Below are 19,287 nucleotides of genomic sequence, written 5' to 3'. Positions count from 1 at the left end.
GCAAGGAACCACTTGGCAACGCGCTGAAGTTTCTCCACCGCCGAGTCTCCCGAAATCGCAGGTATATATATAACTCTGGAGTTTCATTTTCTTGCAGTCTCTTTCTTCTCATTTCGGCTTGATAACGCTTCCAATCGAAATTTACGCTCGGTGCCACGTTTATAGACACGATGGTTTATGTCGGGAATCAGCAGTGTTCTTTTACTCGCATTGATTGCGTGAGCCGTTGAGTTCTTACAACTCAGTTTAGTGTTGCGACAGTATTGCAGTTTGCCGTCTGTCCTGTTTCTCCTGCGCGATTGCGGCGACAATAAAAACGTTGTGTACGCCTTGGTCATTCTATTAGGCCATGATAGGGAGAACAAGAAAGAAGCAACCCAAGCTTAGGCGACTCAGCGTTCTCGCTTTTATTTTTATGTCCCCCCCTTTTCTTCTATCACTATTACGTCTTCTACTACTATCCCTATACCGCTGCTGCTGTTATACAATTACTAGCACCGCTGTCGCTACTATACATTTACTTTTTTTCCTTCAGCTACACTACTTTTTAGGCTCCTATGTCGTTTTCACCTGCTATTCGTATTGCGTCTGCTTTTAAATTAAAAAATAAATTCTGGGATTTCAGGTGGCAACACCACGATCTGATTATGAGGCACGCCGTAGTGGGGACCTTCGGGTTCTCTTAACGTGCCCCAAGATACTAGTACACGTGCTCTCTATCTATCTATCTATCTATCTATCTATCTATCTATCTATCTATCTATCTATCTATCTATCTATCTATCTATCTATATCTATCTATCTATCTATCTATCTATCTATCTATCTATCTATCTATCTATCTATCTATCTATCTATCTATCTATCTATCTATCTATCTATCTATCTATCTATCTATCTATCTATCTATATCTATCTATCTATCTATCTATCTATCTATCTATCTATCTATCTATCTATCTATCTATCTATCTATCTATCTATCTATCTATCTATCTATCTATCTATCTATCTATCTATCTATCTATCTATCTATCTATCTATCTATCTATCTATCTATCTATCTATCTATCTATCTATCTATCTATCTATCTATCTATCTATCTATCTATCTATCTATCTATCTATCTATCTATCTATCTATCTATCTATCTATCTATCTATCTATCTATCTATCTATCTATCTATCTATCTATCTATCTATCTATCTATCTATCTATCTATCTATCTATCTATCTATCTATCTATCTATCTATCTATCTATCTATCTATCTATCTATCTATCTATCTATCTATCTATCTATCTATCTATCTATCTATCTATCTATCTATCTATCTATCTATCTATCTATCTATCTATCTATCTATCTATCTATCTATCTATCTATCTATCTATCTATCTATCTATCTATCTATCTATCTATCTATCTATCTATCTATCTATCTATCTATCTATCTATCTATCTATCTATCTATCTATCTATCTATCTATCTATCTATCTATCTATCTATCTATCTATCTATCTATCTATCTATCTATCTATCTATCTATCTATCTATCTATCTATCTATCTATCTATCTATCTATCTATCTATCTATCTATCTATCTATCTATCTATCTATCTATCTATCTATCTATCTATCTATCTATCTATCTATCTATCTATCTATCTATCTATCTATCTATCTATCTATCTATCTATCTATCTATCTATCTATCTATCTATCTATCTATCTATCTATCTATCTATCTATCTATCTATCTATCTATCTATCTATCTATCTATCTATCTATCTATCTATCTATCTATCTATCTATCTATCTATCTATCTATCTATCTATCTAATCTTATTTTGATGCGAAAGCGTCAAATGCCTCATTGAGCGAAAAAAAGCCGGCGTCTGTAGCAGCGAAACGGCACCGAAATTCCCATCGGCTGCGACGCCACGTCACGAGCGCGCCTCGCCGGAGCAGAGCGAGCGAAAGGGTGCGCCTGCTGCACCGTTAGCGGGCCAGGTGTTGCGTGAGGGCAGAGGGCATCGCCATGACGGCACGTCAGCCTCGCCCTATGTTATCCGCGCGTTCCTTGCCCGGGCAACCCTGCGTTCTAACTGCGCCTCGGTAAGGCCAAATCAAAACGCGCCAAGCGTCTCAACGCGCTCACTTGCCCGCGAGGAGTTCATAAGTCGAAGGGCCGCTCAGTGGCGTTCAATTCGCATTGTGGCGCCATATTGCGGTGGCCACGAAAAACAATTTGGCAGGTGCCGCTGTGCGCCGCGACGGCCGCCCCACGCGAGACTCGTGACCTAACAGGCAGCGTGTGAGACAAGAACGAAACAACATGCACGCGCGGTCATATTTTGTCATCGTCAGTTAGCCATCGAGCCCGCTGGTGACTGCTTTGTACCCGGAGGTTCCTTCAGCGTGACGAACGGCTGGAAGAGCTTCGGCAACGCTTTACAAGCTCCTCCTTGACCTGAAACCGTTGCACATGTGGCCTAAAGTGAATAAGTAATAAAACAGTATGAGTACGCACAAAAACGCATGACTCGATAGAGCATGAGGTGTAGTTCTTAAGAGGAAGCTTTAGCTCGGGCCCAACTCCGACGCGGCCTATTCAAATACATGTAAAAACGCAAAAACGTTTTTCTGAGATAAGCCCTGGACCGATTTTAATGAAATTTGTTGTATTTGAGAGAGAAAGTTAAATACTAGTGACTGTTGGAAGCAGAATTTCGATTTGGGCCTGAATTTTGTTAAAAGAATTTTCAAAAATTCGGAAGTTTGAAAAAAATAGAAGCACGAAGTTTAAAAATTCATAGCTCTGCATCAAAAACAGATATCGCGGTTCTGTGAACGGCATCCATTAGATCATTCAAAGCGGACAAATTCTATATGTTGTTTTACATCTTACGTGAATTTGTTACGTCGGTTACAAGGGTTCTGCAAAAGTTGTATTTCCCTATTACTAAATTTTATTTATATTCATGTGTGGCATATCAATATTGTCCGCTTTAGATGTACTATTAGATACAATTCACAGAATTGTATTATCATTTTTTGTTGTTGAGTTACAGAGTTGAAAACTTGATAGTTTCATTTTTTGAAAATTTTCAATTTTTGCAAATTCTTAATAAAAAATTCACAACCTAACTCGAAATTTCGAAACCAACAGTCACTAGATTTTAAGTTTTTCTTTTAAATGCAACAAACCTCGTCAAATTTGGTGCAGTGGTTGCCGAGAAAAACGAATTCTCCTTTTACATGTATTTAGATAGGAGCACCCGAGCTAAAGCTTCCTCTTAAGGACCTGCCGAGGTTGCTCAGTGGCTATGGTGTTGGGCTGCTGAGCACGAGGTCTCGGCATCAAATCCCGGCCACGGCGGCCGCATTTCGATGGGGGCGAAAAGCGAAAACACCCGTGTACTTAGATTTAGGTGCACGTTCTCAGTGGCTATGGTGTTGGGCTGCTGAGCACGAGGTCTCGGCATCAAATCCCGGCCACGGCGGCCGCATTTCGATGGGGGCGAAAAGCGAAAACACCCGTGTACTTAGATTTAGGTGCACGTTAAAGAACCCCAGGTGGTCGAAATTTCCGGAGTCCGCCACTACGGCATGCCCCATAGTCAGAAAGTGGTTTTGGCGCGTAAAACCCCAAAATTTAATTTTTGATTTCTTAGGGCAAATATCACGTTTCACCACTGCATGTCTTGCTTTATAGTGTGCCATAGTACTAGGCGTACATACATACACAGGCAGTGGGGAGGCCAACAGAGTGCTAATTGGCATACGTTATGTACCCACATAAAGTGTGTGTACGTCTACAAAAATGCCAAAAAATGATCAGAATGTCCAGAATCGGTGATACCTCCTGTGGAAGACAGGTGTCCCACAAGCACCTGTCTTCCTCTTAAAACGCGCCGCGATACGAACAAAGCGGTCGACCGCGTATCCCCCCCCCCCCTTTTTTTTTGTTAACCCGTCCGTGTGCACAAACAGCGTCGGTATGAAATCCTAATGTCTGGGCGACAGCGAAGGTGCCCCTGACATGTGTTAGTTACACAATAAGACGCGCCACTCGACAGACGCCGCACGGGAAAATGAGCCTTGTACATACCGAACTGCATCACGATTCGCTAAACCAACATAAGACTTCTGCAAGTAAATATTAGTGCCGACAAGGTTGACGAAACGGCAACTAGAAATTATTGCTAACTAGCACCATCAGCTACTTCCGCAGTGCGCACTGTTTCACATGCACGTCAGCTCGGCAGTGCAGGCGCGCTTGGCTCCAACATATGACTACGCCGGCATCACGAGCGTTCGCTGAGCGTTTATGAAGCTCTAAGTATGCACGGTGTAAAATTGTGTAACGACGGCGTTCTAGCGGCGGCCGCACAGAGATGATAGCACCCCCCCCCCCCGAACACACACACACACACACACACACACACACACACACACACGCGCACACGCGCACACACGCGCACACACGCGCACACACGCGCACACACACACACACACACACACACACACACACACACGCGCGCGCGCACACACGCACACACACACACACACACTTCGCGTTTCGCTCAGCCGGCTCGCGCGAGCTCAGAGATCGTTTGTTTCGCTATCTCAAACATACATGTTCATCTTTGTCAAGGTTATTGGTATGAGTCAGTAACGACAACAACAGAGAGGTAAACTACATATGCCAATACATACCTGTCACAAAGTGCTTCCCGCACAGTCGAGATGCTGCTGACAGCTGCCATATGGACGCCCTTGCGCATCCTGCCGCTTCACAGCCCTTATCCAGGCTTCACGGCGCTGTCGATCTCGTTTTACCGACGGAAATCGGAAAAACCGCACTGTTGGGGTGGTCATGGGAGGTGCAGCCGTAAGCGGCACACATTGGTATCGTGTCAAATTTCGATGGCAATAATGTTCGAAAGGTGTTGCGTGCGCGCGGCAACGAGAATGGCGAGGCTGACAAGTGAGTGAAATAACTTTATTGGAGGTCCGGTGAGGACGCGAACTCGTCGCGCACCGGGCTAGTCCCACGTCGGAACCGGCAGGTCTAGCCCACCGGCCCGGTCGCGGGCACGCCGGACAGCCAGGATTTGCTTGTCTAGAGCGGAGCTACGCAAAAGCGAGTCTTACTCCTCCTTGGTGAACTTGGGGTACGTCGACCCGCACTTCTAGAGCATGTGTGCTATAGTGGAGGTCTGGCCGCAGGACGGGCAGGCGTCGCCGCGATATTCGTCAGAGTAAACTCCGTGTAGAACGCCCAGACACGGATATGTGCCGGTCTGTAAGTCTAAGAGAAACGGCTTGCGCCCTATTCGACTGACAAGTACAGCGCCCGCCACGGCCGGCCTCGACTCACTCGGAGGAGAGAGTCGAATCCGGCCGAACGCCTGCCAAATCGATTCGTTCCTCAGCCGCTACGGCGCTGCGCATGCGCAGTTCGGCGTCGCAAAAAGCGGATTGGAGAATAATGCTAGGGAATTTTTTTTTATTTCGCCCTCATCGAAATGCGACTGCCGCGGCCAGGATCGAACCCGCGACCTCGAGCCCGGTTCTTCGGCTATAAATTAATTCTTCTATTCTCCTGATTCTCTCTCTCTCTCTCTCTCTTTTACTGCTTTCGCATTATCTTGACAGTTCACCCACTTTGGTGCGCGTCGCAGTGTTAGCGAAATCCCAAGTTTGTGAGATATACTGCGTAAATAACCGTCGCACTGATAAATGAGTGTGCATGGTCGCCCGTGATGCACGCGCGCGCAGCTGTCGAGGCGTCACAATCACCACATTAAAAGTATGCTGTCGCTTATTTAGAGGGTTGCCGGGGTGAAGTTCTGGCCTAGTTTTCCGTTCCCTTTTTTTTTTCTACTCCTATTGCTGCTGATTCTTTTTTGCTCTTGTTTCTTCGTCTATTTTGCCGGGTATGTTAAGAAGATAGACCGAGCGTATGTCCTGGTCGTTTTTAATTTTAATGAGAAAATTTTGTTTTTTGGGCAGACTGCCTCGGCAAGAAAATCGATCTTAGTATTACAACAAAAGAAAGAAAGGTTGCCGTTCGCTGAGAATATTGAGGAACTGTCCTCTTAGCCAGGAGGCGCAGTTCTGCGGATTACGTCGCGTTCGTATTTCGGTTAGCTCCCAAAAGAAAAGTAACGTGGTTACGGTTCTAAAAAAATTATTGAGAGATTACGGATCGGGTGGCATTGCATTCACTGAAGGTGTTTGCACGAAGTATCTGCGATCACAATTTGATCAAAAGGAAAATGCACAAATACACACAAATGCACACATCGCATGTATATGCAGGTCAAGGCGTTGAAATTCGCGACACCCTTATTATATGTAACTCGTCGAAATTTCCTCTGGTACATTTATGTCAGGTGCTACGGTGGGGCATCGCCATATGTCGGCGCAACGTTGTCTTTGCCCTTTTATCTGACATGAAACGTCTTTCAGTTCGGTTGGCATATGGGGTCGCTTGCTAAAACCGCATCTAACGAAAACATTTAGTACTATTGTCGCCTATACCTTTGCAACCGTACTGCCCACGCGCCGTGTACCTTGGTATCGTTGTGGAGAGAAAATAAGACATTACTCGATCATACATGGGTCGCGTGCACGCATGACGCAATCGGAGCTAAACTTAGAATTTCGCTCGGCGTTCAGAGAGAGGCATAGCTCGGCCGTATACGTTTGTTAATCCGAGCGGGAGTGGCCGCGTTTGAGAAAGCTCATTCGGCAGTAGTATAGGCATAATCCATGAAACTCAAACTTGTGCGCATCAGGAATTATAAGGCCTGCAAGTGTGCAGTATTTTGCAGAAATTTCACGCTTGCTAGGCTAGGGCGCCTCCGCGTTCGACACGTATACGATCCAGAAATGGCGTGAAGAGACTCGGGCAGCAAGACAGGGGGTTACCCGTACCCCCTTTGACCACGGCGGAACATGTCCGTTTCCACGGGGAACGCAAGCGCAGTAGATTGAGGCCAGTGCATGCAGGAACCCCAACCATCTACGGGTGCGGCGCGGTCTCGGGTGCCACCAGTATATAGGGGGGTCCATTTCTGTACCTTAGCGCCCAAACAACCCTCTGCAACGCAAACGGGCCCACTATGCGAATAGGGCAGGAGTTCGATTGTAAAATTATACCGTAAGACCTCCACTAGCATTAACATAAGTTAAGCATGTAAGCTTTCTAATGCGTGAATGCGCGAACTTGTGTGTTTGGTTACGTCATTTATGTAACCCATATCGTCTTTAGTGCATATACAACCTCTGCAACACGCACCATACGACTCGCGTACGCCGCTGCGTCCCTGATATGTATCAGGAACAGCCTATACCAGATTATTTTTTTCATAGTACGACATCGCGGACGAAATTTATCTTTGTTATATTAGTACGTTGTACTTTTATTACCTCTTATTGTGCGTCTATGTTGCATTTCTTGCCCGCACTTCAGTGTGTACGTCGCACTCTGGATTTGAATTTCCTCATTTATATTTTGTCACATTTGTTTTATTTGCCTCCGTTACAACGGATGGCACTATTCCAGTGTTTTCGAAAAGTCTGGCGCATCCCTGTAAGTAGATGGGTACGACGAGTAATGCTTCAGTCGAGTCTAAAATGCGAAACAAAGGTCCCGGACAGCTGCGGAGTTCGGAGTATCCGCCGTTTCTGGCCCCGTGTCGCCTCCGAAGCGTCGCCCCCCCCCCCCCCCCCCCCTGCTGTTTACCTGCGTTCCTCGAGTCCTCTTCTCTGGAATGATTTCCACAGGTCGCGCGACACCCACCCGCTATACGAGCTCCCCCGGCAGCGGTGGCTGCATAAGATGGGAGCACAGCCTTTGACGACGACGATGCCGGAGCGAAGGAACAAAAGTATAGGAACCGTTGCCGCAGGTGCTTTAAATGAAACTTTTTTTCTTCCGCAAATGGGAGTCAAAGAAGAAGGGAGACGGTGGGGAAAGTAGCTGCCGACCCCCCTTCCCCCGTAACGACGGCGGTGCCCGCGTCCCGCTTCGGAGGAGCTGTCTCTGAGCGCGACGCTGCATCGATCAGAGTCGCGCCTGACGGATGTAGCGTTACCTGGATCCCGACACCCGGGCTCCGAGGCAAATGATTTCCGCCCCCTGGCTTTTCGGGAGCGCCGCCGACCGCGCCGTGCGTGAGAAAAAAAGCGCCGGCGCGCTTGCGCGCGCCCATTGTCTCAGCAATCGCGGCGCGGCCTTATGTCGAGAGGCCAAGCTATGTGTGTGCGCGCGCGCGCGCCGCTCCTAGGGTGTTTCGTGCGCGTGCTCGGGACGTGTGCGATAAGTTCTCGTGCCTGCATGTACCGCTTTTCTACGGGAGTTTGTTGTGTTCGGGTATATAGACACGCGACCAACATTCACTGCCGCCTTGAGGAGCACGCACTCTTCGGCTGTCGCTCGCTCTCACTCACCCGTGACACGCTGCGCTGTCACTTTCAGCGGCACGAGTCTCTGCTACCGATAGGCGAAAGGAGCTGAGCAGTGCTTTCTTTACGTTAGTCTGGGGGATAGTCGAGGCTGGTGTCTTCTATTATATTGCTTGATTTCCGTGTTGTCATTCTAGTTTGTATCATTTGTAGGCTAGTCGAGTGATGTAACGTAGGTCACCTTTTCTCTTTTAACCAGAAGTCTTACGGCTTGTTTTTGACGTCAGCGCGCCATTTTTCCGGAAAGCTTCTTCGTGCGGCTTATTCAGTGACTGACGGAATACTATATCGCCGCCAAGGCGGCCATTGAAACATATGGGTAACAGCGCAGACGACCACAAGAAGGGAGGTACGTGCACGCAAGCACATACACATACACATACAGCGCTTGTGTGTGCGTGTCTCTCTTCTTGTGGTCGTCTGTTCGCGCTGTTACCCATATATATGTTTCACGATCAACCAACTCGCCCAAAAAGTATCGATGAAGATGGTCATTGCTTGTCTGTGGTTTGACCTTAGTCGGCGTTATCCTTTCGTATACATCCCTGGGATACGGATAACATTCATTTTGGACCTGGCCATCGCTCTCTCTCTCTCTCTCTCTCTCTCTCTCTCTCTCATTCTTGTCCTTGCCTGCAGTGCTATGTGATCTATGCAGACGCCAAGGAAAAGTGATAGACGGCACCGTTGTGCTGACGGCGAATGTGATTGATATCAGCTAAAACTAGTGTCATGAACGCGAATATGAATTTGCACTGAGGCAACCAGCGCACCCAAAAACGCAAGGAAACCTTGAAACGCTGCTATTGTCACAGAAAAAGTTCGACCGCTTATTACACTCCTGTAACACGTGAAGGCGAAAGTCTGCTGCACACTTCATGGTGCGCCGTCTCGCATCGTCGCGTTGCTGCTTTCGCAGTTCGGCTTCCTCGGCTCATTTTCGACGCTTAGCTGCGGCTGCCTGCGCTCGTATAGCGGAGTCAGACTCGCGCCAACTACGTTTCTCTTCGACTTAACGATGCATCCTCTCAGCAGGGGCTTGAAACGTATGCTGTTCTGTGTGTTGTATGGGTGATTTCAATGAATGTATGCACTGTTCGCTTCACTTTGATTAGCGCTTGTAGCCTCCGCCTTACGGGGGTATGAGCCATTGAGAAGGTCGCGTGGTTTTTTTGTACCACTCGACTAGACGCAGCGTTTCTGTACGCTGTATGCGTGATTCCAATGAATGGATGCACTTTACGCTTCACTTTGCTGAGTGCTTGTAGCCTCTGGATTACGAGAGGGATGAATCATTGCATTTTAGGCTTGCTTAAGGGGATATGAGTTATTACTGATGATGATAGTTCTTGTGCCATTGGACCGGACGACGCTTTTTTTTCAAGGCCATTGGAGGTATGAGCCACTTAAAGGGCCCCTCACCAGGTCTGGTATATTGAGCTGACAAGCGCAGAGCTTACAATGCGCGCTAACGATCGTGTTTGCAAAGAATACACCGCTACGCGCCGCGGAAAGGTCTGAAATTTTAATCCGAACGCCGTTTTCCGTTTCCCTCGCGGCAGCCGCGCTCCAAGCCGGACCGTGACGTACTCGTGTCCCTGTGCCTACGTACTCGTGTCCGCAGTGTGATGTCGTTCGTGGTGACACGTGACTTCAAGAATTATTCAAGGCAACATCTGTTGCTTGAATTGACGAATTGAAGTTTAGAGAAATAATAAAACGCACAAACGCAATGTCTACCTGTTTTGCTTCGCACCGAAGCAAGCGAGATGGGGTACTTCCGCTTCGTCTGCTTGTTCCCACGGTCGTGCAGTCACGTGTGCAGCTGCCGAAACTATGCCATTTTGTACCGTGTTCCAGCGCATGATCATGCTCTGCGATCCATTTGTTCTGCCTCAGTATTCGTGTCGCACTGAATTATACCGCTAGTCATGTGTCCTTGTGCACAGCGCGCAAAATCGTGCGCTTTGCGAAACGAGATAATCACGACAGCTCGCGCGCAACGCCTTCAAGGGGTGGAGACATGAAAATTTATGTTCATGCGTTCTTCAATTCAAGCGTTGCGTACTGCTTCAGGAAGCACGATACACACTGCGGGATTCATATACACCCGATAAATAATTTAATAATAGCATTATTATGCCGAGCGATCTCGGTTTCGGTTTCTGGACTCCAGGTGATGCTATGACGTCGTAGGAGAGGAAACGCAACACGGCTTGGTCACGTGGGTCACAAAAAATAGTGACGTAAAACTATGCTGCGTCGTCTGCTCGCGCATACGCGTGCTCTGCCAGCAGAGGTAAACAACTGGTGATTCGAAGTGCATGTCGTGATAATTATAATTATTGCGAAGAGCGATAACAACGCTAAGAAAATATTGCGGCTTGTGCGAGTCGGTGATTCATTCCGAAGCGCCGTAAGCTTTAGCTTTGAAGTGAACCGGAAAAGCCTAGCGACGATATCGGTAACGCCGAACGATCAGTGGCGGTGAGGCTGCCGTCGGTGGCGGAGTGACCACTCCTCGGTCGCTGATTGGCCGCATCGCCTGATTGGCCGCCGGTCGCTGATTGGCCGCAAATGGGTCCCGGGCCCGTCCTCTCTACGGGAAGGAAATCTGGCCGTTCGCGAACAAAACCGCCGTCGTACGGGGGCCCGCGAACGGTAAACGGCGTGCGGCGAGTTTCCGTGCCGGTAACGTGGACGGACCTTGAGAAACGCCAAGCGAACGAGAGACCGCTCCGAGCTGCCAAACTATGCGACTGGCACATGCTACGTCAACTGCTCTCCGCGACAGCGCTGTGCATGTCTCGGTTAGCCAGGGGCCAGGGTCAGCTCGGTTACAGTGTTCTAGAAGCATGTAGCATAGAGAAAGGATTTTTAGAATGACAGGAAGCTGAGCTAGTTGGTTAGTATTCATAATGCTAAGAAGGGGCAGTTGCGTTCAGACACGGACACAAGAGGAGAGAAGCGGACAACACGAACGCCGCATATCCTGGTCCCTTTAGGAGTCGGCCGCCTAGTGTTACACTCAACGTGTAAAGGCCCGTCCACGTTACCGGCACGGCAACTCGCCGCACGCAGTTTGCCGTTCGCGGGCCGCCGTGTGGCGTTCGTGTTGTTCACTTCTCTCCTTCTGTGTCCGTGTTTGCATGTCTTACCCCTTCTTTGCATTAAAAAGGATTTCTATATGCCTGTAGCTCGGTCATAGTGGAGGCTATGCTCGGTCGCTGGGCTCAGCAGGCTCCGTAATCGGCATTTCATCGCCACTCATCATACGTCACGTTTTTGTGCTAGTGTGCTATGACGTCAATATTTTCGTTCCTCCACTGTGACGTCATAACTGCCGCGCTAGCGATGGGTCTCGACCACGAGAAGGAGCTATTAATGACTTTTTGGAGCTGAATTAAAATTATTTTGAAATGTTTGCAGCGTCCAATACCTCGTTGTGGGTGTCCTCGCATACGGAAGCAGCCTACAACATAGTTTTTATAGCCTCAAAATTTGGTGTCCCAACCCCTTTCAGCGAAAGTGTGCAGCGCCGCAAAGAAAAGAAAAAGAGCGAGGAGAAAAAAAAAATGAAAGCGGAGCCCGTGACATATGCGTCACGCGATCTTCGAGGTCCGGTATGGGAGAACGCAGGGAAGGAATTTCGCTTGCGAAGGTTAGACGGGTCAAGTGGAGAGAGTGTCTCGCTTTGCAGTGGAGCTCGCCGCATGAAATCATGGGTTCGCGGCACTGAAATATTTCTATCTCGGCTATTAATGAGCCGATTTGAAAAATTTGTGGCAGAACGCACCCTAGAGGACACGTAACAACTTCCAGTGTATAACCGAAATTTTCTATGGGGCCTGGCAAGGGGCCCTTAATCGCTTTAGCCCTATTCTTTTCCGCCGTTTGTTCGTGTGGTGCACTTCCCCCTTAACACGTATTTTTCAGGCTAGATGGGATAGACAGTAATTTTCGTACGTATTACCCTCACAGCCTCAACGCAGCTAGATTACGGGGCCGTTTTCAGTCTAGTAAATGAACTGGAAAGAAAATGTCTGCGAGCCGTGGCTACGCCATAAAGGTGCATTCACAGCGTTCACCTTTGCCCACATGTTGCGAAATGCGCAACACTTTCGCATTTGCGTCTAGTGATGTCATCACACAGCGGCGTAGAAGTGTTTGCAAAGTGCTCGCCTTAGGGGTCATAATTGTCGCTGTGCCCTTGTGCCAGTGATGAACGAGCGCTCTTTGAGACCTAACGGTGGGCAGGGGCGTCACGTGATGCGCGACTGATGTGACTGGTGCGCGCGGAGGGGGAATGGGGAGGTAGTGGCAGTACGCAGCCTCGTCTAGCGGAGCGCGTCCAAATGCAAATGGCGTCTATGGGTCGGACACCCCCGGATCTTTCTGCGGTAGCGCCGTGCTGTTTGGCGTCCCCATGTAGGGACGACCACCCGATAGTCGGGTCTACTTCATCCACCTCCAGTTGGTGGCCTGTTGACAATCGCCGCGCGGGCTTTTGCCTGCAGCACGTTGTGGCTCTTCTCTCTCTCTCCCCCCCCTCCCTATTATTGCGGGAACTGTGGAGCGGCCCTTTGAAAAATGGCGCGGTCGAGGAGGGAGCTGGATATCCTGCATTTGGGACGTTCAGTTCGATCGTAAGCGAAGCTTGCGTCATGCCCTCGGAAATCCACGGTTTGCTGCTTGTTCGAAGAATTGAAACAAGCTCCCGGCGTTTGAATCGCATAAAATCGATTGGTGTTCGGCAAAATGTGGCAGCACCTTTGTCATATAGTTGTAACTTGGGGGCCTAGCGAGGGAGAGAGAAGGGAATGCGCGAACGAGGACACAATGGTGGGGAGTAAGCCTTGTAGAGTTGCTCGATTCACCAGATCCCGAGGAGCTAATTTCGCGCTGCGGAGCAGCGAAGGAATGGCTGGGCTCCCGATTGTGGCCCGATTGTTCCGGCACACACACGAACCATCGCTGCTCGGGAGGCCCTAACGGAAGGGCAAACATCAGAGAGGCAGAAACCACGGAGCCGTGCGAAGGCCAATCTGCGCACGAACTGGGCCGGCCCGCTTTAGAGCGCGCGTATATACGCCCGCCCAGCAGCAGTGCGCCGAGATACCGCGGCTCCAAACAAACCTCCCGCGGCAGCGGCTGATAACGTGGAGCCCTTGTTTCCCTCTTGGAGCAAATCTTCGCCGCCGCGTGGCTGGCGGCCTTCTGCGATGCAAGGATGCTGGGGGGTTTGGGCGCTCGGCGCGGGCGTATTTCTTGGAGCGTGTCGCCTTGATAATGGCACGCGCACGGCCGCCGCGTGGCTTCTGCGTGCGACTCCATCTGCCGCCACACGGGATGAAGTCGATTCGCTAATGCGCGTTCCGCAACCCTCCTCCGCGCGCCCCCTTCATCCCTTGGTGCTTGAATTTGAGAGGAATTTGATGAAGCGCGTTTTCTTCTTCCTCTCTCTCTCTCTCAACGGAATCTGCTTTTCTGGTCACACATTCTCCTGTTACGCGGACCTTTTGTTAAATGCGGACCCCGGTTCTCTTTTTACCTGTTCGTAGAAGTGAGCGAACCTGTCTTGCCCGATTTCGCGCGAGCTGCCGAGGCTTGCCGCCTGTCGCTGTGATTAGGGGCTGGCCAGCGGGAAAATGGGATTGGCGCCCGCGCGCACCTGCTTGCGGTTTGGTCCCCTGTTTTCCTTCGCGTGAGCAGCAGTTCCTCTCCTTGCGTCATTTGTTCTTTTGTTTTGCCGTTACGCTCGCGTTCTCATGTTGCCCCCGCACCGTTTTTTTTTTTTTTTTTTTTTTTTTTTTTTGTGGGACTGAATAAGATGTGTGTTGTCTGTACTGCTTGCTGGCTTCCGGTTACGCTCTTTGCAAACACCGGGAGCCATAAATTTCTAAACATCGCTGGTCATCAGCCTGCTTTTTGAGCGTACTTTAGCGCTACTTGCACTGTTAAGGGTAACAACTTGCCGGGCGTGAGCTAAACGTTACAGTGCAAGATCTGAAACGGAGCATTTTCTTAGTTTTCGTGAAATATAATTTTAGTGTTTCTATATTTTTCTTCCCTGTCAATTCCATGTGCGGTGTAAGGCTGTTTCTTACATACCTCGTGTACTGCTCATGATTGCTGAACGGATTCATTCGACATTCGTTTTTATTTCATTTGTAACGCTAACGCTTCTTCGTTAGTGTAATGTTATCCCAGGGGATTAGTCGCATCACTACAACAAACTTAAAATACTCATAAAGCAAAAGATGAAGAAGAAAAAAAGCTTATTCGACATTCCTTCCGCACAGCCATCCGTAAACATTTAAGGAGCTACTCTAGCTATTATCATTTAGACAGCTTGATGTTTGTTTTCGCGTCCCGAGCAATCCGCGACTCCTCCGGCCGTTACTGAGGCATCCCCCTTTCCCACTCATTGAGACCTGTCGATGCTCTTACCGCATTTTAACACATGAGAAGCATCCACTAAATCATACCCTTACGCAGAGAGATAAAACTGAAATTCGTAAGGTAGTTCGGTATCGTAAAACAATATTACTGAGCTTTATGCCGAGTTGACGTTAGCTACCTGGCTTGGATGTGCAACCGTCACGTTTTTAGCAGACGGTCGTGAGTGAGGGAACCATTTACGCCTCACCGTCGGGTGAGAGTGAAAAAGCGAGCGCCCTCATTCATTACTTCTCTCGCTTCATGATCGCCCGACGGTGAGGCACATCACTCATGAGCGTCTGCTAAAGTGACAGCTGCGCCCTTCGGCAGTTTAGGGCCCTTATTCACAATATAAATAAATTGTAGAGGAGGATTGGAACGGTATAGTGGGTGGTCCTCTCCAACGCTCTTGCTCGGGAACCGCTGCTCGTGCTGGTAGTCTGCGTGCCCTGCTGTAACGGTCGGTCCCAAACGCCGCGGTGACTAATAAACGCGTTTACAAAATAAATAAATAAAAGCTCTTACGCTAGACTTGTTCGTAAGAGCGAATTCTAGCCAATCTTGAATGTAGACATATTAGCGAAGGCGGGCAACCAATGGCAGAGAGCACTTACGAACAAGAAGCTTTGTGAATACGGCCCCAGTTTTGTTTTCCCTAGAGAAATTGGCTGGATTTTTTCTCACTGCAAAAATTGGCAGCTTTGCCATTTTGCATGTCTGGGAACGTATACGAACTCCTCAGATCACGGGCTTCAAGTCGTGCGTTATGATCAGTTGTTTGGTGCACTCAATTAAAGTACTAATTAGTGTAATTTGCATAATTATTTAATTACTAACTCGAGTCATTTTAATATGTATACCCCCGCTGTAAAATCTTTGAAATCGCTCAATTATCGTATCTCCACTAGTTATCATTAAGGAATTTCCAACGCATTTTCCGAAACAGCGTGTGTGTCGCCGGGCGGGTCTCCTGCTATTAAACCGTTCATAGTGTAGCATTCATGCTTCGCTGTTGCAGCTTGTTTTGGCCAATGTGCGCTATAGTTAGAATGCTGACGCTGGCCAGTGTTTTGTTTCTTGCCGTTACAGGTACACCCTCCGTGGCAAGGTTCGCGACGAGTGGGGCAAGGTGCAGCTGACGTTCGAGCTGGAGGTAGTCCAAGTGCAGCAGCCCGAGCTGCTGGGAATTCGCCGAAAGCGCCTCACCGGTGACGCTTGGCACTACAAGCGGGTCTGCGAGGAAGTGCTGAAGATCAGGGCGGCTTGAGCGAAGCCCGTCTGCTGCGTTTACCGGCCACCGTCGGGTGATCCATGCCGCAGCGTCGTCGACTCGTTTCGTTAGTCAAACTCGTGTTGCGCTTTGCCGCTCGCACGTTGTCCGTACTCGGATGTCAGGGCAGATGGCGAGCTGGCATACCTGCGCGGCCTGTGAGTAAATAAAGCTGAAAACGGGTGTGCCCAGCCACATCATCGTCGCTGTTTCTGCGCAGCGGGAGCTTTCTGTATAGTACAACAGCTGGCGTGGCGGGCCGCAACTTTGTCGTGCAGGCAGAACACAAACTCGCCGCCATTGTAGCCTTCCTTCCATGAAGGGACCAGTGCTCTATATTGTAGGCAAACGAGACACAAACGAGGTGGTTCAAACGTGATCACACAACTTGAAAAGAAAAAGAAAAGTCACTACGAATGTACGTGCGTAGTTGCTTTGAACTCTGGCGTGCTATGACCGCTCCTAGTTAGTAAAAAAGAGCTACCGTCCCATTATTTAACGCGCTATAATGAGAATATTCCTGCTCTATTGGTCGCGTCTGACGTTTTCAGCTTTCATTTGGGTTGGTTGCTATGGCAACTTTCTTGCGAATTCGTTAAAGTTTACTTACTCTTTCGGGGCGACTAATTGTCTAACGTTGCTCTGTGATTGTCTGGTTTTCACGCGTAATATGCGTCCAGCCTGTTTCTTTTCCATGCCATGTCATCGTGTAGTGGCAGGTTTTAGCCGCAGATGTAATATTATGAAACATCTGCTCAATGATTGCCCCCTTTTGGTGCACGCACGATTACGTTCATCGGCGGCCAGGTGTGAGGTTAAAGTTGGGACCGAGTTTCTCCTGCAGCTCAAGGTGGTGAAATGGTACCACGTAACGAATGGGCTACAACATATATAATACAGCGAGTGCGGTTGACTGTAAAACTGCCTAGTTTCCTATTTAGCGTCGTACACTTTTGCGCAAATCTGAGACACCGCACTGTAGTGTTGGGTATTTCAAGCGTTCGTTAAACACTATGGATTAGAGCTCATATTTTTATTCGCACGTTGCTTTTCTTGTGTCCTTTCAAGCTGAAATTTACTTTTTGGGGCTTTTCTATTGCTTTAACAATGTGCCTCCGACATGTCATATCCTTTAACATGACGCAAGTTTTTGTTCTTTCTTATTATTTGTATATTGCGTGAAAAAAAAATGTTGGGAGGACCTTATTAATTCTCATGTATACTATTTTTTAGAGCCGTTTGCACTTTTACCTGTAATTAAAAAAAAAAACGGCATTTGTATTTTCGTACAAACTGAGTGTGCGTCGATTTTTCTAGTATTAATCTCCCGCCAGTGTGTTCATGCTTTTTACGTGAATCCGCGCTGTCTGCCTGCAGTTGCAGATGGCGGGCGTTTCACGGGCTTTTATATCATTTATGTTTTGTGTTAGTGTATGTACGTATGTCTGCGCTTGCGTGTATGTACGCACGTTTACTAAGCAAGAGGCGCGTCGGTGTAATATATAAACGGTTGTTTTGTCGCTTTGCGTCGTGATGGTGCCTTGTTCCGCGGTTACGTTACAGCGTATGCGAACAGGGCGAGATAGTTGCTCATGAGGGCGAACCATGTCGCTCGTTGCCTAATCGTTAACTCTACTGCCATCTACTTGTGTGCCACGGCATTGAGAAAAGTCGCGGTGTGCATTGAAGCTGGTCTTCGGGGGCCTCCCCTCCTGCCGCCTGGAACCACTAAACTCTAATCTATATTTTGAAGTTTTAACCTTTTCGCCACTGAGCGAGTAATAGTCCTAGTCTCAAAATATTACAGCCACATTATCACTTTCTTCAATCCCCAAAGTCCTGTCGTACGAACCTTATGTTTTACGTTTTATATGAATAAACGTTTTGTGTAATCTCGTCGGCTTCATGCGTCTTCATGAAAGATATCAAGTCCGACTTCTTGAGAGAAATCAATTTTCTTGATTTGCCAAGTGCGTAGTCAATATTGTATTTATGGGTAGCCGTGAAGCAAACGCTTTGAAATTTGCGACGACTGGTGATGTTGCAGTCTGGAGCAGCTCTTAGGCGTGCTCATTCATCAGTGTCGCAGGCTTCTTGAACGGTCTTACAGGGTTAACAGCGCGCACAGACAGCGACAGCATAGGCGTATATAACGGCGGGGGGGGGGCAAGGAGGCCCTTGCCCCTCCACTCTCAGGGCTGGGGGGGAAAAGTAGGTCATTTACCCGCCACTTTTGAAATCCGGGAATATATGCGCCTATAGAGTCCCAACTAAGATCACTCGGGTCTACAGAAAGCGGCTTGAAGCACTGATAATAGAGATCTGGCCTCTCCACCAGCTGCACGTGGAGTTACGGCTACATTGGTTCTTCAGCGCACTCATCACTGGTACTTATATAGCACACAGCGTCTACTCGGTAACACTTCGTAAATTTCCCCACCCTTGCAAGTCTGCAGTACCCTTTGAAGTCTTGATCTAGACATTGTTTCGGGCTACTTGGTCTGTCAATAGTGCAATTGAACCTCAATAGTGCAATTGAGGTTTCCAGAATTTTCAAGACTGCTTTTACTTATTTGGTCGTGAAAGGTGTTCTCGCGGTGAAACTGAGGCAGCACGAAGCGTTCGCTTCTCGCTGCCAGCGGTCTTCATCACGTCAGCGTTGTGACAGCGAGTCATCCTGGTCATCGAGTGAGATGTGTTTACATTTGCCTGTACGTGCCTGGCACCATGCTTGTCATAGGTGTACCTACCGGTTCGGGGGGAGGTGTGCCCCTCCCCTCACAGTCAGAATTGAAAAGGAAATGTAGGCCATTTATCCGCACCCCTACGCGCACACACTTAAGTGAAAGTGGGCACTGTCGGCTGCACACATACAACACAACAGCTGTAGCCAAGTTTTCTCTCAGAATTGGGCCCACATGGGTACGATTTATTTATTGCGTATCCCCTGCTTTCGGGCCTCGCCTCCGCGTGCTGTAGCAGATGACGCGTTACTCCGTACTTTGCGGGGCGAGACGCCTGCGGGACGTGCCTTGCAAGCCGTCATTGCTGAGAAAGCTATCGCTAGGCCATCCAAAACAAGTTTGGGCC

At 48.4% G+C, this 19,287-nt stretch overlaps 1 protein-coding gene across 1 annotated transcript in view; it reads left to right on the top strand.

The window, feature by feature from the left end:
* Window positions 1–18,092, top strand: part of LOC126547730 (maternal embryonic leucine zipper kinase-like) — a 150,665-nt gene extending 132,573 nt beyond the window's left edge. Inside the window, exon 15 of the mRNA XM_050195690.3 lies at window positions 16,017–18,092. Coding sequence (XP_050051647.1) covers window positions 16,017–16,194 — 178 coding nt within the window. The 3' untranslated portion in view covers window positions 16,195–18,092. The remainder of the gene's footprint in view (window positions 1–16,016) is intronic.
* The last annotated feature ends 1,195 nt before the right edge of the window (window positions 18,093–19,287 follow it).

Source organism: Dermacentor andersoni, chromosome 1 (genome assembly GCF_023375885.2).
Source record: "Dermacentor andersoni chromosome 1, qqDerAnde1_hic_scaffold, whole genome shotgun sequence".
NCBI lineage: Eukaryota > Metazoa > Arthropoda > Arachnida > Ixodida > Ixodidae > Dermacentor > Dermacentor andersoni.
Note: the sequence above shows the minus strand (reverse complement) of the source record. Positions and strands in the feature narration are given on the sequence as shown.